Raw genomic sequence first — 26,072 nt, forward strand, 5'->3', positions numbered from 1 at the left:
AACAATTGTTTTCTTCATTATATATAAGGTTTCAGAGTTAACCAGTGTTTTATTGAGATCAGTTGAATAAAAAAAAACATCTTTTGGAAAAAATCAACAATATTTTCAATGATGAAAAAAAAACACTTACATGTATACACAAAATAAAAAAAAACTATTGTTGTAATGAGATCAATTAAATAAAAAAAAACACTTATAGGAAAAAATCAACAATATTTTCAATGATGAAAAAAAACACTTACATGTATACACGAAATAAAAAAAAACTATTGTTGTAATGAGATCAATTAAATAAAAAAAACATTTATAGGAAAAAATCAACAATATTTTCAATGATGAAAAAAACGCTTACACAAAAATGTTGTACATTAATTTACATTCATAGAACTCTTAATGTTAACTTTAACTAATTTTTATTATGAAAGTAACAATCATTTTTCATTTTTTATTCAGTTAAAAACAAGTTTTCTCATGCTCACCCACAGGAGTATCCCTATCGAATTAGCTTGGTGCTGGAATGTGAATTTTACCTCTTAGAGATGATGGTAAGAACTTTTTCATTGTTTTATCAACAAATCAAATACCATACTCAAATAATTACATTTAATTTGCATATGATAAATAAGAATCACCATGTCCATTCATGATTCATCTGTCCATGTACTTTGTAAGAGCAAGTCCTCCTGAATAAATTTTAATCAACCTTGATGTGAAAGTTGGGTATCATAAGAAGGATGCTAACATTGGGAGTTATTCAAATTCAAAGGTTTTCATTGCGTATACATGTACTTCTATGTGGAACTGTGGGGTATTCATTTGTGTATTTGCTCGGTTCCGATAAAAGTTAGAGAAAGGCTTGTAGAACTTCTTACTGATTATGATATAATATGATGAATAAATCAGAGTTTGACACTAACTGATTAGGTAGCCCACAGAACAATTTGAAAGATAAATTAAGTGGTCCCCAAAATTGTTTTGCAGTCCTCTCCTCAGGACTAATAAGATTTTAAATAGTAATTTAAGGTGCCCAAAGGACTGCTAATTTAATCTCAAGGTTGTCCTCCCTCAAATAAGATGAGCACAGGACTACCGGACCACTGTTAGTGTCGAACTCTGACTTTAGAGGAAAAATTTCACATAGGTATTCTTTAGTAAAGTAGGAAAAACTTCACCTAGAATTACTTTTAAAATGGAATCACAGTATTTGACATATACTAGTAATCGGGGTTCAAGCTACATGATAGAAACAGAGAGAAGTGACTTCTCTTTCCAAGGGACACCAGAGAGGTGGGAAGGGTCAGGGAGAAGTGAAGAGAAGTTTATTATGCATATGCACATTATTCACAACTGTTTTTTTTTTTTTTTTATTAATTACATGTGATACATTATGCTACATACATGTAGACAAGGCTTTTAAATTCTTTTATTGAGATAAATGTTCCTTTTTCTTTAATCTTCATGTACATGCGTAAGTGGCTAAATATTTTGGAAAAAGTCCATAATTGATAATTATTCTATAAATAACATTTAGAAACTAGTATAGAAAGATGTGCATGCAATACATTTAAAATTATATCTTGGATAATTTACATCTATGTGTCTGTATGTCTTTATTTATTTTCTTTGGTGTTGGTACATTGTTACTTATATATTCTTAGCATTCTTTAACTTCAGGTTACTTAATATTTTAAGAAGGTGTTGTAGAATGAAATATGTTACCTAGGAAGAAAATGGATAAATTAAAAACTTGAATTTTTCAGGATTGTTGTTTAGTCCTATATCATCCATATAGACCTCTGACGGAGTATTTTAAAGAATTACAACAAGATGAGTCATTATTTCCATTAGCATGGTAATTATTTTAATATGAGAAAGATGATTGTTAGTTCAGTTCTTTTGGCATAAAAAAAGACTCTTTCCTACATTAAAATAGTAAATAGGAAAGTGTCTTTTTTATACCAAAAGAAACTGAACATACAATCTTTTCAATTAGTATTATAAAAATACTGGTACACATTTTGTGAGTTACAACCATAACAAACAACTGAAAGTTAGAAAATTATTACTGTAACCATAAATAATAACTATGAATATGGGTTTAGACTTAGCCTATAAGGAACATAACTGTTTGTATTTAATGTTCATGCTGTTAGTACATGTAGTATGAGTCACACATTCAAAACCAGATATACCCAGTTGAAATACATGTAAAAATATATATAAAAAGTTAGGTAAGTCCATTTAAGCTGTAGTCCTGTTTTTACCGGAAGGAATGTGCAAGATTCAAGGCTTTTAAAAATGTCAAAGAAAGCCTTGAACTTTGTTGTTATTTTTTTCATTATATGTGTTTGCTTTTTCTTACCTTTTAAGAAATAATAAAAAAAATTAATAGCTTTTCTGTATCAAAAGGTCAGTTTGTTTGTTTGTTGGGGTTTAACGTCTGAGCAGCAATATTTCAGCTATATTCAGACGATGAACATGAAATTGATGATAAAATGAACATGAAATGATGATAAAATGAAAAAGGGATGGGACACAAGGACAATGGGGTCGACAAATTTTGATTGCCACTGGAAATAGGGAGAGATGGGTAGGGTCGGGCAATTTAGCCTCCTGTGGTGGAGCCTTATGGTTCCTACTCCGGGAGAATACCACAGTAGGGTTCTTTAATGTGCGAGGAACATGGCATCTTTCCCAACACAGTGCACCACTATGGTTTGCTGTCAGGTTTTCCGTATTATAGCCTGACAACCCCAGCATGTAACACGCCAGGGGTACCCCATTCAACCACCGGGGGCTCTGTGGGCAAACTGCCCTAGCCCCTGGCTAGGGTTCTGAGCACTATTTAGTCGCCTTTTACGACAAGCTTAGCGCTGCTGCAGGCCTATTCTTTTAACACCCGGACCTGCACGGGGCATATCAAAAGGTCAGACTATCATGTCAGATATACTGGAAATCACTGGCATTGTTGGTCACATGATTGAAGTATGACATTTCAATATTCAATATTTTCAACATGATGACACATTACAGGTTTTCTTTTAAGACAAAAAGATTCTTCCTTAGCATTAAAGATAGCGCCTATCTTATATTATCAAGGATGGTAAAACAGTGTGCTTTGTGTTTGTTTTTGAATCATCTCAATTCTCATTTCCTATAGAAAATAAAGCCTCAAACTTTGATCTCTTCTATAGTTATACAATAAATGCAGTGAGATATTTGACACTAACCTGGACAGTCAGTTACATTTTTTCTAGTAGTTATTGTCATCATTAATCGTCCCAAGTCTGATTACAAGTAATTTGATTTAATCATTTAAATTTCAAAATACCCTGTAACCATGATTACTTTTGATTACTTTCTGATTGCAATATAAATAGATGTGTCTAAATTATGTCTAAGAGCAAAATATTTTAAAATATTATAAATAGAAGTATGACACCTATTAAGGAGTAATCCAGGGAACCAAAATTCTAGTGAAAATCCAAAGAATGTAATCCAGGGACAAACACCAGACATGGAAAACAGACACACGCAATAAAGAACATAAAATAACCAAAATAGTAAAATGCAAAGTAACAAAAGTAGCGGAGCAACTCAGAAAAGGCAAAAAAAAATAAAAGTAGTCAATTTCCATCTTTTTGGGGAACATTTAAATGTTTGACACCTCAAGAATACTTAACAGACCATTCTGGTTTTTTTTTTCTTCTTTTTACCTGGTTAGTATCATCATAATATGCAAGTTTGTTGAAATTTCTTAAATTTTGGGTCTTATTTCAAATTTTGGAGTATTTTTCTCCAGTTTTAGGTCTTGAAAATGTCGTTTTCTGCCTAGAATCTCCTTGCAAGCTTGCTTGCACTAAATATATTTATTAGTCATTGTATATGCTAAGTCTGATATTTTTAACTCCTGGTGAGCTTAACAACTTTGTTCCCATAATGTTTGAAAGTGCAATTTGATAGCCAGTAGCCTGCTATATGAAAATGATGTTTTTAGTCTCAATTCTTGGTAGTTAGAACTTATCTTTGTAATAGTATAATACTTAAAATGCAGATCTAGGTAGACCTGTTAATAATAAAATATCAAATTTTCAGTTTTAGTTGGTGTTGTAGGTCAATTTTTCAAATTTTATCTCTAATTTTTGTCTCATAGCAGGTGTAAATTTTTTTTTTTCACTTATTCATGCTATTTCTTAGCAAATTATGATGTAAAGTACATGTTGAGTACATCCTTGTATATATTTTTTTTTACACATTTCATGCCATATAAACCAAATACCAACAGATTTACCCTCTAGTACTCATAATTCTTATTTTTGTATTTGGTCAAAAAAAAGAGGGAGGCCATGCTAATTTTCAGACAGATTTTGTAGTTTTTACATTTATCTGATATTAATTTTGCTATCTTTGCATGTAACTGATACTTTTGAGTTGCTTTTTCATAGCTGAGTCCATATTTAAGAGTTAAACACAATATATTTGCCTATTAGAGAAAAAAAATTGAAATGAAGTTTCAGTTTCTTTTTACCATAGAGTTTGTATTGGGTATGGGCGCATTGTATTTCCCCAAAGAGTGACTCAATACACCAAAACATACACTTTCTCTATACCTTTGTGATTGCAATACTCTAATGGATAAAACAAGAAAAGCAGTAGACTTGAACAATTATATCTGTTATAGGTGTAATACCACTATTTCAGAAACCAATCGCCTTGATATACAAGAAAGTAGTTTGTAATGACACAATGTAGTCCCAATATTGCATTGTCGTACTCCTAGTTTAGTAGAGGTATACAAATTTAGTGTGATCTGAAAGCAGACTGAATCAGCTGTAACATTAAATTCTTTATTCAGTGTAGCCTATAGGGTAAAAAAAATCTGAACAGAAACTCCAGGCCACTTGATGTGGCTTAATTTCAAAAAGAAAGTAGTGCTTTCTGCACCTGTCTACTTTCACTTTATATTTCTTTCTTAGAAGGCACATCAGGTATGTTGGATTTTTATGGGAGTTAAGGTAAAGGGTGACCATAATAATGAAACCCCTCTAGCACCATCTGTACTGATGTAAAAAAAATTGAGTCTTATAGATAGTTGAATTTAACATAGAAAGTAAAGGAGACCAGAAATAGTGGTATGACACCTTTAACCATAGATTTAGAGCAATTATTATCTCTAATTAAATAATTATAATTGAAAGTTTTAACAGAATCCTTTTTGTGTGGAAAAATATTAGAATAAACTTATACGTAAGGCTTTTCTTCACCATATCATTGTTAAATCTTTGAATTATGTTTTTATTGGTTCTTTATTGGTTGTGACTCTCTTGTTAATAAATTGAATGTTAATTAACTTTATTATAATTTGTCCTAATATTGATTATGAATTTCCTACATATTTGATTTTAATGCTGCTGATGAGAGGTCACTCCTTGAAACACGTGTGCAGTATATCAAAATTTACAGTATTTAATACTGGTATTTTTTTAATTTAAGAACCACTGGGTCTGTACCGCTGCTGATGGACCTGAGGCCCCTGAGGGTATTTACCAACCCAGTAATCAGACTTGTCTGATGCCGAATTATATCATATTTTATGTACCCTATTTATGAAATCTAACAGTATTCCAAATTTTAAAATATGTGAAACACTGAGGCTTCATTTCTTGCATTGCATATGGTAGAACCTCTCGGTGATGGATATGGCTTCCTATTTTGATAGTTTTGGTTTTTAGTACTTCTTGTATACAACTAATATTTTGATTATGATCTTCCTACATATTTAATTTTAATGCTGCTGATGAGAGGTTACTCCTTGAAATATGTGTACAGCATATCGAGATTTAAAATATATAAAACTGTTAATTTTTGTATTTACTATATCAAATGATATAGAAAATGTTTTGTCACGAAAAATATTCCCTTCCAAAGGATGGATTGATTTAGTTTGGTATGTAGCTTCATATAAATGGGTTATACATTGTAAGAGAGTTTGGTTGCTTATGATATCAACTCCCTGTACAAGTAGGCGTTTACCTAGCATGCATGCAACTTCATGTTGATATTAGTTCAAAATGGTCATCACCACTTCTTTCCTGAAAAATATGTACCACATATATAAATTGCAGAATAAAACACTTAATAGATAATTTAGATTATTGGCATTAGTTTTGCATTATGTAGATAGAAAAAAAATACATGATTTACTTGTGCAATTAAACTCCAGTTTTTTTTTAATTGATATCTGAAAATTAAGCGACCTTCAATTTGATATCTTTACTGAATGCACATTTTCACCCATGTAGAACTTTGACTAATGTGTGAAAATGCTGTCAAAATGTCCGACTTCCATTTCACACTGTATCGCTTATGTGAATGTCATGTAGTTGATGAATAACATTTTCTTTAAATCTGTTTTTAAAAATATGAGTCTTCTCAAGAAGTGTTAATTATAACTTAACACAAAATTTATTATTGAAATAGTATTTGTGAAGGGTAAAAACTGTTGCTTAATACTTAGAAAATATAATGTTTTTTAGCTCATATTACTTAGATAACTTTTAGTAATGAGGTATCCATAACACTTGCTTATTTACTACACATTGTATATGTAGAATAATTTGTCTGGTGATGATGATAAGGGTTTTTTTAAAGAGTTTGTCTTCCCATTTGGGTCTTGCTGTCGATGGTAAATGTTAGTAAAACCAACTGTTGTTGGTTGCACAGACCATTCTTTGCAATACCAGACCAAGGAACAGTCATACTAGTGGCTGGGCTTTGTTCATGCTCTTACCTACTCCCACACCTCACATTGGTCTGGAAGCATTTCATCTCTCCAGTTGTCTTGGAAGTGTGTCATTCAAAGAGTTTATTTGTCCAATTCTATTTGTCCCTATTTTTTAACCCACACAGGGGTTATTTTGGTTTGGGCTTTGTGTCAAACCTCCAATCAGAATTTGAAAATTGAAACAAATGAGTCAAAATGACCAACAAAATTAGAAATTACCTACTTGAAAGTACTTATATTCACAGATACCAATTTTTGTGGATTGGGGAATAAACACAGGTTCATGGATTCTTGAATTTGTGGTATTGAGGTTTTCAGTATACACTTCAATGGACGTCTCCTTTTCATTGGTAACCAAATCTTTGTGGTATGACCTACCCACGAAAACCACGAAAATTGGTACCCAATGAACAATAATGCTTTCACAGTATTTAAATCTTTTTGAGGGCTCATTTTTCACATCTGTTCTCATCGACTTATTAATGATATAACTTCATGTGGTCATGCAAGATTCCAGATTGATCCCTGCCCACCTAAATATTTCCTTGGTATAAACTTTTATTATTTATACATCCGCAGACATTATTTTACCGGTAGTATAAGGGTATAGATCATTATAAAATTGTTCTTTAAAGTGTCATTCTACCAAAGGGAAGGCTGGGATTAATTTTGGGGGTTGAAACTCAAATCATTTGGGAATAAGGACCCAAAAAGATGCCAGAAACAAACTTTTTTTCAAGATTGAGCCATATACTTTTTCAAGATGTTGGGAAAATTACCTGACTATTAATTGTATAAGTGAATGAATTTCTATTAGATTGTACCAGTAATACAAGTCGCCATACCACAGGATTGCCAGGATTGATTTTGGGTGCTATTACATGAACTGAAAAGGAATCAAGAGCCAAAAAAGGCCAGTAAGAAGAATTTTCCGTATGTACAGATGATAACTTGAATGAACATGAATGGATCTCTTTTAAATTATACCAAAGATGCCGTATCGCTAAAGGAAGGCTTGTTTTGATTTTTGAGGTTTTAGGAGTTCGGGAAATAATCTGATCAAATTCTGTTCCTATGTCAAATATTTAAATACAATCAAAATTCAGAGCTGTATCAAGTTTAAATGGTTTGTCTATACTTGCCCCAACTGTTCAGGGTTCAGTCTCTGCAGTGGTATATTTAGCTACCCCATGTGAAGCATTTTATTTTGATTGTAATTATCACAACTTAATATACTTTATTAGGTACAGTCATATTGGGCTGAGGTCACCTGTATTGGCCTCAGGTACACCTGTATTGGCCTCAGGTCACCTGTATTGGCCTCAGGTACACCTGTATTGGCCTCAGGTCACCTGTCTTGGCCTCAGATACACCTGTATTGGCCTCAGGTCACCTGTATTGGCCTCAGGTACACCTTTATTAACTAATGTGTTCAAATACTATATACACATATAAGTTCAGAAATAAACAACATATTTGTATTGAACCACTAAGTGTACGACTAACGACTATTCACATGATATAAATCTCAGCATTTTCAGTATGGATGATCTATACCATTCAAATCACGTTCTGCTAATACAGAAACGGTTTTATTTTTGAAGACCTGCAATGAATGATATACTGGAAGTTGAAATTCTGTGCAAAGACCAACTAAAATCGATATTAAGACTAGTAAATTCTGTCTAAAGACCAGTAATTTTTGTTTTGAAGAAACAACAGTTGAAATATGATTCTCTATAAACTTGTCAATATCTATTGTATTAAAATACATTAGATAATAAAATTTGATAATTTAAGGTTTATAAGGTATTTATAACATTGAAGCTTTTCTTCTTGCACAAAATATAAATCTTATGTTATTACTGCAAACTGTTTAGAATTTGGGCTTCAAAATTGAAAAAAACCTTTTTTACACTTTACAGGAAAAAAACCATATAAATTACATTGCATAACAACAACACCATCCCCCTTTAAAAATAAAATTAGTGTTGAAACTGATAAAAGGGTAATCAAGGGAACCAAGATTTTAGCAGAAATCAAAAGAATGCAATCCAGGGACAAAGACCAGATAAAAGGGCTTAGAATTGGTTAAGTACTATTGAATTCAGGGATAGTTTGGTTCATATAACCCCATTCTGACACCCCTCCCCTCTGGCTACATGCCTGAACAGGTATGTTGTAAGTTTTAGTGAACATTTAATTGTCACTTTGCTCTGTTTGAAAGCTAGGTTAATACTATAGTGATCATGCTGTCTGTCAATACATCTACATGTCTGATTGTTGTAATCGGCAACTTCACTTAAGCCACTGAATAAAATTGGATAAAATGTTTATACATTATTTAAAAGATGGCATAGTGCATCTTCTATTTTGTTTTTTCTATATGAATGAGTTTTTGTGTTTCCTGATGTAAAAAATGGACTTTGTTATATGTGGACCAAGGAGGGGGACTATCTTTTATTCCCTGACACTTCAAGTAATCAAGGGAACCAAGATTCTAGCGGAAATCAAAAGAGGGTAATCCAGGGACAAAGACCAGACATTGGAAGCAGGCAAACACAACAAAGAACATAAAGTAATTTAAATAATACATACAAAGTAATAAAAGTAAATTAGCAACTCCGGCTCAAAAAGGCTGAATGGAATTTGATTAAACTTTCACGCATTCTTTATCACATGATTCTATTGTGCACTTCTTATTTTGTTATCAAATCTGAATTCATGTGTGGGTATCTTATATGGTTTCTAGATAGGGAAGACAGGGGTATTTCCAAGGGAGCTTGACTCAGAGGTTTCGTACCACAACAACAAAATTTTCAGCCATGTTGGTATCACACTGTCATTGTCGTCATCCATGTGTTCAATGGTGTCTGTTAACTTTCATATTTACATTAACTTGAGTAAAACTTACCTAATTTTTTTCACATTTTGAAACATTGTTTCTAGCGCCATGGCAGAGGGCCCTTTAGTTTTTGGTGGTTTTTACCCCATCCCTTTTAAAAATTAAGGGTTTAATGGAGGAAAATGGATGTAATCATTAGAATTGAATGAAAATCTTATTGTCAATTAATGTTGATGATTCAGATGCCAATGTTTCCTTCTGTTTTAAGTTTGTACAGGGTAGACTTATCTTGAAATGTTTTTGAAGCTAAGGGCAATGAAGTTAGGCCACAACCAGCAAAAAAGTAATTTTTAATTTTTCAGTCTGATTTTGAAATGTTTATGCCCCTGCAACAAACACTCGGGGGGCATATTGATTTATCCCTGTCTGTTCCTTTGTCTGTCCGTCTTTTGTTTTATTTAAAATTCCCATCCAGTGTTTCAATCAGATTTTAAATATCTCTTACAGTTTTTGATTTATAAGAGGTAAAAGGGGCTATACCCCAAAAAGTCAACTTTTTAATTTTTGTCCAATTTAGAAAAAAATGTTCATTAGATTCCGTATTAAATTCTCTGCTTGCATTTTTCTATCTTCTCTTTCAGTTTTTGAGTTATAGGGATTGAAGACATAGGTTTTTAATTATATATATATCACCTTTTAAGCATCACTTTCTTCTCCTTTGAATGAATTTCAAATTTTGTACAATATATTGTATCCAAACCAGTTATTGTGTTTATTATGAACTGTAAGTCCCTGTGCTTAAATGTGTCAAATCCTTTTATTTTATCCACACTTGTTCCAAATTGATTTTATCCATTATACAAATGTATATTAAGGTTAATATACATACTATAATGGGTAAAATCAATTTTTTGTGAATTTTTCAAGGTCCAGAAAATCAATACAACAAATTAGTATTATGTAGTGTAATATGAGGCAGGTGTAACATGTAAGGGGATGACATTATAATGACCTTGACTATATGTCAAAGTTGAAAATTTGTTGGTCAGTGACCAGCATTTTTGACTGTTTCCGGACCCTTGACTCAAGGACACAGATTTTTGTACCTTATGAATATGATTTGTCCTAAAGCTTAATGTAGGTTCTGTTATGTAGAATCTGTCAAAATATAAACATGTAGACAAAAAACAAAACACTGAGAATAAAAAATTGCTTTATGAAATTTTAATCTTTATTTTGAAATTTGATTAAATTTATTTTGTATTTTGAACTACAGGTTAACTTGTTTTAAACAAACCCAAACTAAACTGAAAATCTCTCTAAACTTGTTGAAGTCCCTTCTCATCTTCAGTTCTGTTTAGTGTCAGTCTCGGTAAGAATCAGGCAGTGAGTGAAACTTGGTATGAAACACTCCACCATTTGAATATTTGCTTCATCAAAATCAAGGAATACAGACAAGATTTTCCATATCATGTTGGTAAACTGAGTTATAATTTCATTGAAATGCACTGAATATCAACTTTTCAAGGGCAGATAACTCTGTCAAAAACGTAATTTTTCTAAGATTCTGTTGAAAAGTTTCTGAGAAAATCCAGTGATGCAGGGATCAAATAATGGTCTTTTCAAAAAGAGAAAGCATCTTAGAGTGAAATTATATTGTCAGATTGGTGGAGTTTTGACATGCATGTTTCAGATTTTTCCAAAATTTGCCAGATTCTTATATAAACTTACACTTAAAAATACATTTTGCATTTTGAAGCTGATTAAACATCTTATAAACCAAATAAAAGCGATTTAGACAGGTTTCATTGTCGTTAAGGTCAAACCTCTATCTAATCAGTGTTTTAGACAGGTTTCTTTGTAGTATAGGTCAAACCTCTATCTAATCAGAGTGATATTTTGACTGTGAAAGTTTTTTTTATATAATATCCTCTTTATATAACATAGTTATTAAATACTACAAAAAATAAGTTTACCTTAAGATTAGATGAAAGTGTCAGACATTCAATGTACATGTATATATAGTTAAACTTTTAGTTAAACTCTCATTTTAATTCAATTTTATTTTGATATTTTAATAAAAATTTGTCGTTGAGTGGTGTTTTAAGAATTAATTATTTATTGAAAATAGATTGAAATATTGTCCATATGAGTAATAATGTGATTTTATATTGCCTCCAGAACTTTGCGAATGTATGATGGTATGGAGCCACTTTGATTCTGGTCAAATTCTTATCATACAATCATTGTACTTAACCATAAAATACTGCTGTAGATTTTACAAAAAATGCAAGTTTAAAATTATATATTCATAAGTAAGGATTTTACAATTGTTAATATCATTGTGACAGCATTACTTTTAAAAATTTTACATTACTATTTTTTTTTGATTGGCAGAAACATGTTGCTTGAGTACATGTATATAAGGAATCTAAATGATGAAAAAAATGAAATGTACAGTATTTTTGCATGGGATACTATAAAGGCATTGATATCATGTGTATGATAATCCAGTTACTTTACATAATACATGTAGGTGTAGGAATAAAAAGTCTTTTTTTAATAATATACCAGAAGACATTCAATGCAGCTAACAAACAATTATACCTTTCATGCACTGCAGATTTCAAAATTAAGGGAGATAACTCTGTAAATGACACTCAAATACAATAGAATCTATTGGATTTTCAATGTTGATTATCTCCTAAGAGCAGGCAGATTTGAATGAATTATTACACATTTCATAGTATAGACCCATAAAACAACTTAATTACAAAAATAAAAATATGTAGCCTTTTTTAAGGTGTATCACATTTTTCTGATTTTGCATGATTCTTACAAAGACAGTTACTTAAAATCTTAGTAATATGGATTTCATTCTAATTGTCTTAAAAATTCAATGTGCAGTAAAAAAATTTCAATATGCAGGATACATGCAAGCTGTTTACATAAATACTTATCCATAGAAGTTTATTGTAATTGCAACAAGACAAGTTAAATTTTTGTGTTAATACTTAAATGGTGGACATGTAGATTTTGATTTTACTTTAAAAAATCAACAAATATGGACAGCCTGTGGTAAATTGATAAATGAACTTGAGAACTATTTTTAAACAGTGTAGACCACATGAATATTTTGACAAAAACTGATTTGATTGAATAGACTTACTTACCTGAAAGTGCACAAAATTTTTTAAAAAATGGTGAGTCCCAAACAAAAAGGTGGTTAGATGATTAGACGATAAAAGGGTGATGTTATCAAAATAGATGTGAAAGGGGGGATTGGATGTAGCCTAGTTGCTAAATGGAATAGAATCTATCAAAGTTAAAGGGTGACCTGGTTGTAAAATAAAAAAAACAGTATCGGTCATGATGGAGTATCTAAGCTGTGGAAATAATATCATGGGATTAAAAAGTATGTTAATTTTGTATTTACAGGAGAATTGTGAATGACAGTTTAAGAACAGATGTGTGTTTGACCTACCCGCCCTATCTGATTTCATTAGGTATGTACTTCATCATCAACTTATTGTAAGAGAGAGCATGGCATAACATTGACATCGTGTCGGTATACAACATGTTCCTCTGCTGTAGCATATGACTCATTGTTTCCACTTGATGCCTGATTATTAGTGAGAGTAACTTATTGTGAAAGTACTATTGTTCATGGGGTACCAATTTTCATGGTTTTCGTGGGTAGGCCAAACCACGAAATTTGGTTCCCAACGAAAAGGATATTCTTATTGATGTGTTTACTGAAAACCTCAAAACCACAAATTCAAGAATCAACAAACCTGTATTTCTTCCCTTATCCACGAAAATTGGTATACATGAATTAAAGTACTTATGCAGTATTGTTAAACAATTCTGGACTAGGTAGCTTAATGTCAGGTTTTCAGACATGTATTAGTCTTGTTACCAGTGAGGGAGTGAATATTTTCTACAGATGACACTGTTACAGTAAAACATTTCAAGGCCTTGGGACTTAAACAAATTTATTTTGAGGGTCCTATGTGAGCACGGTCATTAAGGTTCTTTAATACAATTAGAACATTTTAAACACAGTAGTAAAATGGCTAAGAAATACACAAAATAGTGCCAGTCAATGAAATATCTGAGTTTTTTTTTTTCTGGAAAAATGTAATGCAAGTCTAAAAGAAGCAAAGCTAGCTTACTGCAAGTTCTTCCCTCAGGATGTGTTATTTCTACTAATCAAACTTGCTTAGTGGTCACTATAGATAACAGTTTCTCTCTAATAAAACTGGCCTGTAGAGGTGGTGTAACAGTATCTCTCTAATAAAACAGGCCTGTAGAGGTAGTGGTCACCCTAGATAACAGTTGCTCTCTAATAAAACTGGCCTGTAGTGGTAGTAGTCACCATTGATAACAGTATCTCTCTAATAAAAGTGGCCTGTAGTGGTACTGGTTACCATAGATAACAGTTTCTCTCTAATTCTTAAACTCCACAAGAATCCATATAAACAACATTACATAGCTGGATCTGCCAAATGTACCACCAAACTGCTTTCAAAACTTTTAACTTCTATACTCACAGCTGTCAAAGAAGGTCTCCAGTCTTATCACAACACTTGTTACTCCCATAGTGGTATTAATTCAATGTGGATCCTCCTGAAAAATTTGAAAGATCTTTTGGAGACCCTCAATTCAAGATTATTATCAGAATATAATTGCATTAAAACCTATGATTTTTCAACACTGTATACTTCTATTCCCCATACTCAGTTAAAATCCTGACTCAAAAACATTATACATTGTTGTTTCTCCAAAAATGATGGTACACCTAGATACAAATATATAGTTCTTGGTACTTTGTAAAAAATAATTCCAAATCATCTTCCAAATATACAGAAAAAGATGTTTTCAAAATGCTGGAATTTTTTATCAACATCATATTTGTCCAGTGTGGTGGATTCTCACCTGATTGGAAAGAAAGAACATCATTTAGCTAGATCCTTTAATCTCAGTTTCCACTAAAAAGATGACAAATTATCATTAAACAATCCTATTTTTGGGGATTTGTTGCATCGCATCTACCCCAAAGAACTTGAGATAAAGGATACTACAGACACTGTGAAGTCAACCTCATATTTTGACCTACACTTAGAGATTGATGGTAAAGGAAAACTACTGACCAAAATTTACAACAAACGTGATAATTTTCCATTCATAATTGTAAACTTTTCTTTCGTCTTTGGCAACATCCCTTCAGCACCTGCGTATGGAGTTTTTGTATCTCATACTTTATTCCAGAGCTTGCCATGAATATATAGACCTTTTGTATGGCGCTAGACTTCTCACAATTAGGCTTCAGGAACAGGGTTATGTTGCTACAAGATTGAAGTCATTGCTACAGAAGTTTTATCGTCATCATCATGAAGTCGTGGTGTATCCATCTGCACTTTGAAAACTGATTTGTTCATTGTGTCATAGTTTTCCTTTCCTCTTTTGTCTACCCTGGACTTTACTTTTTATGAGCAACTCGGCGGGTGTTCTAGAAAAGCAGAGGACGCTTACTCTACTGGTTCACCTGGTCCATGCTCCCAGTTTTTAGTGGAGTCTTGAGTTGCTCATTTACTCTTGTTTCCTTCTATGTATTATTTCAGTTATTTTATGTTCTTTGTTGTGTTTGTCTTTTTTCCATGTCTGGCCTTTGTCCTTGGATTACATTCTTTTGATTTCCGCTAGAATTTTGTTTCCCTTGATTACTCATTTACCGAGAAATGTAAAATGATAGAATATTTAGATCAATAATTTGTCCACATGAGACAGTGTTAATAATGGGAAATTACATGGACTGTTTCAAAAGTAAAACAGTTATCATAAAACCATTTTTTTTTTAAACATTAACTTTGCAAAGAAAAAAGAGAATTATAGCTAGTCTAAATCAGAAATTTTGACATGCATTCATTTGACATACTTGTATAGCCATGGTAAACAAACAAGTTTTTATTCCCTTAATCTAACATCATGTTGATATTTATTGTCAAATCATTGTGCTCTTTTATTGGATTTTCATGGATCTTATAAGAAATGTTGTTGTTAACAAGTGACACCACTACATCATACTGTCTGTGACATCATGGAATAAGAGTTTTAATGGTCATTACACAATGCATTTGTCCCCTACTACCAATTTACTTGAATATTGGTGATAATTTGTGTCACATCCTTTTAATCATTCATCTGTGTGACTTTTTTAAACAGAATAACAAAATTTACCAGAATAATGATTAACTTATGAGAATCTCTGCATTGCCTTAAAGCATTACAGCTTTAGTTGAAGGTATTATTTACATATCTTGTACATGTATACAGTAGGACTGGTACAATACAGTTGGTACTGGAAAGCTTGTAATTTTCACAGGTCCTTAGTTCATAGGTTTTGTTTTCTCCAAAATTAATTAAGGTATTAATAAGTAGAAGTTTTTACCTGCATCCCCAAGGGTGAAAGCAGGTTTAGTTTTTTCGCGTTTCATAGATTTGAAACTGTGGACATACATTAAAAATGAGCAAGTTTTTTTGTTCATGTTTCTGTAGGTCTCACAGAAATATTTAAGATGAAGAACATCACAAAAATTTACTGCAATATTGTGTTCTGGTTAAATGATATTTATGTTGTAGCTTGTTTACACATAGCCTGTGTGATACAACAGAAAGATCTCCGACAATGGTTAGCTGAATGTAATGTTGACATGGATAAGGTATGAATATTTAAAACCCAATGAACAATAGCTTTACACCTCCTATTTTGCATTTCCATCTGAATAACTTCTGGGTTTTCCTGATGCTTAACATAGACTTTGTCAATTAGTCAATAACGGGAGAACCATCTTATCAGTAACTCCTCAGAAACTGCTGAATGGAATTCAGTAAATGTTGCATATATTCTTTATTAGATGATCCCATAGTGCACCTCTTACTTTGCCCTTCAATCGATATGACTGAATGGTATTGGGTTTTTTTATGCAAAACATAAACTTTGTCATCCTCTTCAATTTTTTATCTCAGCCACTAGGTATTTTGATAGATGCTTTAATTAAGGTATGTAATGTCATGGGATTTCATTTTAAACTTGAGCATCATGAAACTTTCTGTTTAGTACTGTGTTTATCAGGTCAAAAACCACTGGAAATCTGATGTGCAAAAAATATCACACCTTTGTGACCAAGGAAGGCGCAAAACAATGTATTCTGTTCAGGTGTTGTCAAATGCCCAATTGCTTCAAACACTACTGTCCACTACTACAACTGCACTTACAGTTGCACACGTGTAAAATGTTATAATATTCTTTTCATTTTTCTGGTTATGTTGTAGTTCAAATTCCAATTTTTCAAAAATATAAATGGTTTATATCATATTCTATCGATTCCGTTGACACATAAAAAAAAATATATAAAAATTTGATCTCACAGTACTTGGATTTTACCTTCAAGTTGTACCTGATCAGGCATTTTCTATGTAGGAACACACGTATTGCTAATGCTTGTTATTAAGTATGAAATATACAAATAATCGATCAGTTTGTGGAAATACTGCTTTACAATGTACATTTAATATTCTATGTCAGAAAGAAGACAATAATAAAAGTTTTTTGGCAGAGAGATCAATTGGAAATGTACCTATAAATCTGTACAAGTCATAGTAAAATGCAATAATGACCTATCCAGGTATCTCATTGACTTGATTGGTAGGTCATTCAGATGTCATAACTTGTATGTGTACATACATGTATATACAATGTCATAATATAGTAGAACTCTTGACCTGTTTTGCCCATATGATTTATAGTGAAGGGGGTATACTTTCAGTTAACATAAGTTGCAGGCAGGTGACAAATATATGTGATCATATGGCATCTTGGGAGGGGATCAGAGGATATTCTGTAGTGAGATTTGCTCACAGCACAGGTGTTTACAATTTTATGGATTCTACATAGTTTCAAGAATTTTGACAACAAATTATGCTTTATAAATTGTGAATCTCTCCATATTCACATTAAGTTCAAGATTTAACAGATAATATTCTTAAAATATTTCCAAAAGTACAGATTGTGATTAGCTAAAATAAACAGGTCTGTCACAGTTTTTATACAATCACAAATATAATTGCATATGTAAAATGGCATGACTCTGTTTTTGTCAGTTTCATCGTATTCGCCTGTAGACACTTGGTTTTCATGCAATAACTTCAATATTAGATGGCTTATTATCAGAACATTTTACAACAAGGTCCAAACTACAAAAGGAAAGTTGATATCGATTTTTGGGGTTATGGCCCAACCATTGTTGAATCTGGAGCCTAAAATGGGGCCAAAAAACAAGCATTTCATACAATTTAATTGGATAACTCCAGTAAGATGCCATTTTTCCAAAGGAAAGCTGGGATTTATTTTTGGGTTGTGACACCTTATTAAGACTTAGGGACAAAGGTACCTGAAAGAGTAATGAAGGAGACCAAGGTTATAGCAGTAATCAACATAATGCAATCCCGGGACAAAAACCAGACATGGAAAACAGACATACACAACAACTAAAATCATACATACAAAGTAACAGAAGCAAATGAGCAACTCGAATTCCACTAAAAACTGGGAGCATGAAACAAGTATTCCCTTATGTGATAAGAATGGATCTCTCTGAAATTGTACACCACAAGGTGCATTTCCTAAAATAAAAGGAAAGATTTTGAAGGGGTTATTTAGGGGGTTGTGACTAAGAACCACTGAGGAATTAGGGGTAAAAAAGGGGCCCCTTCAATTGTGGTCAAATGTTTATCTTGTGTCAAATGTCTAGTCACAATCAAAATTCAAAGCTGTATCAAGCTTTAATGGTGTTTCCCTACTTGACCCAACTCAGCTCTGGGTTTGACTTTTGCAGTCATATCTAGCTGTGTACCCTGGAAAGCATTTTATTCTAGTTAAATAATGGAGGTGTGTGCCAGACTTTGTGAAATAAAAACTATATTTTATGTTAAACAAGAAAAATTTCTGCTGAACCAAATGAAATTTTGTCTGACAATGCCTTCAGTCGGACTTATTTTGCCATTTCTGATGTACAGCTCTAATTTCAGATTTCCACCTGGGTCAACAAAAAAAATATATAGACTTTCAATTTATGAATAAAGGGACTTAGATATTTTCCTCTTTTTTCAGATTTTAGAAATTTCCAGACAGATTTTAGCCCTTTATGAGTTGTGGAAGAACTATGACGAGAAGAAAGAAATAGCAGCAATTTTGGAAAAAATGCCTAAGCCCAACACTAGTCCAACACCGTAAGATGATTTATTTAGAAACATTAAATAAAAGTTTAACCTTGTCCCAACTTAAGGTTGTATAAAGAGGTTTGTTTGTCCAGGTTGGTAATACTTCATGCAAACTGAATCTAGAGGAGACCCTAGCAGTATAAAGAAACTACATTTCTGTCTTTCCATTAGTCTGTCTGTCTGTCCATTCATCATGTTATTTATTTGTCCATGTACATTTTACGTGCAATTCCTTCTGAACCAGTCAGTTGAATTTCATGAAACTTTAAATGGAGGTTAGGCATTGTACATGTTGTTTGTAGATTTGATTGAAGCAAGATTGTTTTTGTTGGATGCTTTCTGCTGCAGAGGGAAATGAATCAACCTGTAGTGATGGATAATGGTTTTCATGAACTAAAGTGTGCCATTGCAACTCCACCAAATGAATTCTTCAAATTTTGATCAAATTGTAGATAGGGAGTTGGAATCCTATGTAGAAACTGATGAAGCAGGATTTAAATCATCAGGTGTTTGCAGAAGTGAATAGTTCTCATTTAGCAAGTGTTTGTATCATATGGTGATGTGACTCATAGTGCTTGTTATATATGTCAAAAATGGCAATGGAGTTCATTGCTCACAGGTAATGAACTTCTTTCTGTCACCACTGTCCATCACTTGCTCTTTTAAAATGTGATAAAAGCAAGGGATAAAGTAACAAAAAAGCACAGCTGAGAAATGATAGGTTCAATTTAAGGTTACAGACTATGGACTTGCTAATCTGTAGAATCAGACAGGGTGTGAAACACATGAATTACAGGGAATTATCCATTTCAGTACAACATTTCAGAAGCATCATTTTGGAGACATATATTTCAAAACATTTAAATGGATTGAAATGCCTAGCTCATTTGTACCAATTTATCTGACAGTGAACTCATCTTGCAGTTAATCTAAGTACACTGGTAAGATAAGTTGTAGTTTAGAGAAAGGTGCCCTCTTACTGATTTAAATATGTTTTACTGAAAAAAAAATTAAATAGTCTCTTGGTACAAGGTAAGAAGTTGTCTAAAACTACAAATGTGAGACATCAACTGCTGCAGTCAAGAGCAGAAAGAAGATCTTATATTGCAAGTGCTAAAACTATTTGATGTGATACAAATTCCAGCCCTTAATTTTAACAATATTGTTGACAACATTGTTTGTTTGTCTTTGATTTTTTTCTTTGATATCTTTATTTTTCCTAGAAGGTTTTTAAACAATTGTAACACAATCTGTCTAAAAGTCATGATATTAATCATTATCTACAGAGATATAAGTATTGATTTGTTACAGAAGGCTATTTGAAGTGTGTATAATCAGTAGGTTTTAAACACACTTGTTTTGCTTGATTCTTATCAAGACTTGGATGTAAAATGTTACATTGTGCAACAAGTTAAAAAATTATGTGCTGCTAACAAGTCACCAAGTAGTTCTACCTTGATATTTTGCAAATCTAGACTTAACTTGTTTAACAAGCATTAAAGGATGAGGTTTCTTTAGTCCTTGAACATGTATTCAATCATTTCTTTAGTACCATGTCTATTAGATTTATTGATGAAGCAGGATTGATCTAGTTGAGCCCTTAAAATTGGCACATAAGTTTATTTTTATGTTTCTTGAGTATATAGGGCAATGTTCCTGTTTATAATGATGTTTTTGGGTCAGCTGCAGCTTGCCCTGTGGTGTGAGGGTTTCATCATCATTCATTGAAGACCCATGGGTGGCATTGGGCTGATATTTCCATCCCAGTGGAGTTGTTGTTTCTTTGACATATTCACCATACCTATTCTCAATATACATTTAGTGGCTACCTGCAGGCTGTTGCTTCTGTGAGGTACCATAACACAAATCGAGCACAGTGTGTCAGACTAGTACAAAACAGGGTCTGTTAAATTGGTCAATCGTTCTGTCCTCAAATTGCATGGAATATCTGCTACATGTTAAACAACAATCAATCAATCAATTGTACATTGATTAATTTGGCAACACTTCCTATGTATATTAACAATCATCATTTGAAACCTACTCCTTCTATGTCAAGTTATATTATGAAAGTTTGAATAGTCTTTTTTAGTGATTTATTTTCCATCTGGATTTGTATTTTGGAAGGTATTTAAACTGTTATCATGTACCTAATTTCATGCACCTATCTTATTAAAGATATTTCATTTATTTTATTCTATGGTTTTCATTTTTTTCCCATTTTATTGTTATATGATTTGTGGCATGTGGCAAACCTCATTGGTCCCTTTCAATTTAATATAGGTTGTTTACTGTAACTGAAATTTTGGATAAAATATTTTCCCTCACTTTTATTCATGAGGACTGTAAATCAAACACAAACTGTTGTGAATAGTTGAATTTCTTCAGAGAACTTTGTAATACTATTTGGGGAATAATTGTGAATTTAAAGCTGCACAAAGGTAAACTGATTGCAGATATCATGAAAAAAAAGATGGTGTGAAAATTTCGGTTTACAGTATCTTTAAATATATTTTGTGTATTGTAGGACTTCTGTTCAGGATGGTAATCAACAATCTCAGCAAAATGTTCAGTGACTAGTTCACTATCAAGGACAGGTGAATAAAAAATGAAATTCATCTTCAGTAGTATACTGTTGTCCTGCATATGGTATTTCATGTATATAGATGGTTAGCAGTTCTGTATTTTCGACATAATTGTGTTTCATTTGATGATGGAGGACTCACCATCTGGATGTTTCAAGTACTACATGTGTGATAGAATTAATGGGTATTTTAGTTGTACTGTAAATGTTGTACTTCCAGCTATGTACAAATTTTCACTATTTTCAGGGTGGAAAAATCAGTGCATAAAAAAGTTGTCACAAAATTGAGACTTTATTTACATTTGTTTACAACAGGAATTAATCCCTATAAATATTTTCATTTGACATCTTACGTAAAATTATAATGTTTGGAATATGTACCATGAGTTCATATGCTTGTTCATGTGGTGCAACCTGTCAAATCAATTATACATTGGGCAGTGTTAAGGACACACATTAAGTCCTAAAGGATCCTTGTATATACATGTCCCAATGTTGAATGAAATCATTCATGCAGCTGATATATGATGGGTTTCAGGTCTCTTCCTTGTATGAATAGGTAGTATACTTAATTTATTAAAGTATGAAATCTCTTGTTTATTCTTTTTGTATATATGATGTCATAGATTTTATCTATTACCAGGGTTTTGTGTTTGGTTAATGAAGGTGCAGTTTAGATATGGGAAGTACACAATCATGTACATTGCACTCTTTCCAATTTAAAAATGTTTTGTTCAAGAAGTGTAGTTGATACAGGTTTAGAAAGAATAAACAGGGTGACAGACAAGGGGAATCAGGAGACCAAAAAACAGGGTGACAGACAAGGGGAATCAGGAGACAAAAAAAAACAAAGGGAGAACTAAGTCGTGCGAATTGACATGAATATAAGTTGGCATTCCACTGGGAACAAACTGTGCCTCCTTTATAGCAACCTATTAAGGTGTTTTACAGCATACCAGGTTCATAAAATAATATAGTGTTACTAACTGGCTGATTCTGTATTGGTCGTGGTATTGATTTCAGGTTGGCTATATTGGTCTAAGGCCCATAGGGTTGAGGGCCAATTCAGCTAACTGTGAATCAATTAGGGGCCGATACAATCAGCCAGTTCGTAACACTTTAATTAAATAAACTAAACCGTCTGTATACCTGGTCCATATGACCGGTCCATATGGAAATCCAGTTTGACCCTTCGGAAAGCTGTATTGTAGAAAGTGGATACATGACAGGCTAATACGAATTTCCATATTGGACTTGGTTGAAAAGCTATTTACTGGGTAGAATTTATATATTATACAGACAAGGGCAACGTGAAACATCTCTGTCATCCCGATTAGCATACTAGGGCCAATGTGTATAATTTAATAATAACAACATCCAGATAAGTTTTAAAGGAAATAAAGGTGATGCTTTTTCATTAAAATATTTAAACTATACATCCCTTCTAGCACAGAAAACTTAATAAAAACAAGAACAACTAGTTTCATATACAAAATCAGTGAACACTTCAAGCTCTTCTATTGGTTCACTATTTTATTGTACTTGATTTCTCAATCCTAGTTGCTCCTTTTTTTCTGTGGTTTTATAATGGGATGGTATAAAGTTTTACAACACAATTCCATATCACAAAAGTAAGATTGGTATTGACTTATTAAAGTATTTATTTGTTTGGTTTGTTGTACTTGTTAGGTATTTAGTGACAATGAAGGGCATTAAGCAAGTATTTTACAAAACTTAGTAACTTATGTAAAAAATGTAATAACAATATACAAAATATTGCATAATTTTGTAATTTATTTACAAAATATGGCATAATTTTGGAATTTTTTACAAATTTTGGCATCATTTTACAAAATATGGGGTAAATTTGTAATTTCTTTAAAAAATATGGCATAATTTGTAATGTTTTTTACAAAGTATTTTTTGTAATGAAATTTTTTTTTTACAAAATGTGGCATAATTTTACAAAATATAGGGGGTAATTTTGTAATTTCTTTACAAAATATGGCATAATTTGTAATGTTTTTACAAAGTATGGCATAATTTTGTAATGGAATTTTTTTCATGAAATGTGGCATAATTTTGTAATTTCTTTGCAAAATATGGCATCATTTTGTAATTTTTTATACAAAATATTGCAAAAATTTGTAACTTTTTTTTTACAAAAGATCACAGAATTTTCTATTTTCTTTAACAAAATATGACACATATTTATTTACAAAATATGGCATGATTTTACAAAATATGGATTCATAGCTTTCCGTTGTAGGTTTGTGTTACGCACATGCAAGTTAAAATTGGTATTACAGTAGTCAACGCAGTGTAAAGACTAAACGACAGATGCAATGAACAACACGTTTGTCGTTATTTGTTTCATTGTTACAGATTAATTTGCAATATGATCTTTGATGTCGTCTGGAAAACTTCTAAAGAAGATCGGATAGGGTATGAATCTCTGTGAAATATAAATACAAGGTTTATACCTATGAAGTCAGGCTGTAATTGTTTAGGTTTTGGCATATACTTCGAAACAATTTGAGACCAAAAAACAACCAATTTAATGACTCCGAGGCAATATCTTGAATTAAAGTATGGATATTCGAAAGGTCAAAGCACAGAACTTTTTAATCATGGCGTAGAATAATGTTTTCTCTTCTTTGTCTTGCTTAAGTTAACAGTGCCTGTTACGTAATTGGTTAATTATTTTAAGTAAACTTACTGTAGATTGACATACTTTCCATTATAAGCTTTAAATCTTATAAGTAAGCAGTTAATCTGTTAACCCTTCTGGGCGCATTTAAGGATTGTCCTACATTATAGGTCTTACACCATTATAGCGATCTTTAACACATATTGTATGAATATTTTACTTCGTAGTTTTCAATTGCTGGTAAGATTATTGGATGTAAACGACTTTGGGTCGGTTTACGCTGTTATGTTTAAAGCGTAAACCGATCCAAGGTCGTCTTTCTCTCATGATCTAACCAGCAATGGAAAAAATATATTTCAATTCAAGAACATAGAAAACAAAAATAAAATCTTAATATACTGTTTTTATGATATAAAATCTTTTTTAACGCAGATCAATACTGTATGCTTTTAGTGTATACATATTGTAGTTCCGTAGTTAAAATGGTTATACATCATCTAATTTACCCACAATTCATCAGTTTATATCGATCAATTACCCGATTACAAACTCAACCGACTCTCGTTATATTGAATCGGCGTCGTCATTTTTTCCTTATTTAGTTTCAAATATCAAGAGTGCACAAAAAATATTGATTTATATACTTGTATAAAGTTTACAAATGTCTCAGTACAAAATGAAGTTACTAGGAATGTTTGCGACTGTCTAATTAACAATGTTTCTTAGCAGATGGCTTTATAGGTGTTCTACAATAATTGCGCCAATTTATCGCCCCTAAAGACAGTTCATTTAATTGTATTTTCCTTACTTTCTCTTCTACCTGATACGAGCAACTTCAGCCCCGGTACTCCTCTAATAAACGTCGAAAGGAGGAGATATTTCGTTGATCTTAACATGTCGTTTTTAAAGAAATTCGGAACAGATATTTTGCAGAACATAATATCTGTCGGTCAAAATAATTATTCTTCTTTAACAATGTAATATATAAAAATATACCTTATTAAACATGTTGTTTTGCGGAAGAAAAATCTTAATTTTAGTCAAGATGTTAAGAATACAATTATTATGTTCCTGAAAACTTTGCTTAATGCTTCTTTATAAAGTATTCTACATATAAACATGGTTTCCTTCCTTCACAAAATATGTTACTACTGCCATATTTTGCTAACAACAGAAGAGTAAACATCATATTAAAAATAAATGTGCAGATTTACAAGAACGGATTTTTGTTCGGAAATGCAAACATGCTGCAGCCTTAATGTCTAGTTCTGTGCAAGCTAGAAATTATTTGTAACAAATGGCCAGATTTTAATGAATATTTTGATATTTTATGTTTATTGGTTTTGGTATTTAGCTGGATCGTGGCATAAAAAAATCTCATTTCTTCTTAATTTAATTTCAATAAAATTAAAGCTAGCTTGCACGGCATAATACATTCAGGAACAGGACTAAATTAATTTCAGACTTCAAATCTAGTTTTTGACCGCTGTAGATTTGATCTAAAATATTTTGTTTACAGTTTTGCTTTTAATGTTATAGAAATTATAAATATTTTTTCTTAGTTTGACTTGCGCTTGTATGTAAAATACATGAAAAGATATTTACATTTAGCAGGTTTCAGTGCTAAATTTATTTTATTATTAAAACTATGAATGAAAACATTTCAAAAAAAGAATGTTCCTAGACATTGACTTTGGCTGAACTTTAATTTGATTGCTGAAGTCTTTCCTTATTTCAATGTCCTTTAAAATGAAAATTGTTTACACAGTTTGGTCTTAGGCTGAAACCATCAAATATTTTGTTTCAAATTTTAAACGAGCACGAGATTATTGTTGATCATACTTAATCTGCTGGGTAATAGATAAGAATATAATCCGCGTCAGCCTAACAAACCCAGTTCGAATTAGGTAACTAAGAAAATAATAAA

At 31.9% G+C, this 26,072-nt stretch overlaps 1 protein-coding gene across 1 annotated transcript in view; it reads left to right on the forward strand.

Annotated features, from left to right (window-relative positions):
* The window catches only part of LOC148625029 (cyclin-C-like), a 37,495-nt gene extending 15,404 nt beyond the window's left edge, over positions 1–22,091 (forward strand). Inside the window, exons 6-11 of the mRNA XM_088568216.1 lie at positions 454–545; positions 1,761–1,852; positions 13,068–13,135; positions 16,272–16,351; positions 18,802–18,920; positions 21,439–22,091. Coding sequence (XP_088424342.1) covers positions 454–545; positions 1,761–1,852; positions 13,068–13,135; positions 16,272–16,351; positions 18,802–18,920; positions 21,439–21,487 — 500 coding nt within the window. The 3' untranslated portion in view covers positions 21,488–22,091. The remainder of the gene's footprint in view (positions 1–453; positions 546–1,760; positions 1,853–13,067; positions 13,136–16,271; positions 16,352–18,801; positions 18,921–21,438) is intronic.
* The last annotated feature ends 3,981 nt before the right edge of the window (positions 22,092–26,072 follow it).

The sequence above is a fragment of the Perna viridis genome, chromosome 2, assembly GCF_037379345.1.
Source record: "Perna viridis isolate PV_CMFRI_1.1 ecotype Kerala chromosome 2, ASM3737934v1, whole genome shotgun sequence".
Lineage (NCBI taxonomy): Eukaryota > Metazoa > Mollusca > Bivalvia > Mytilida > Mytilidae > Perna > Perna viridis.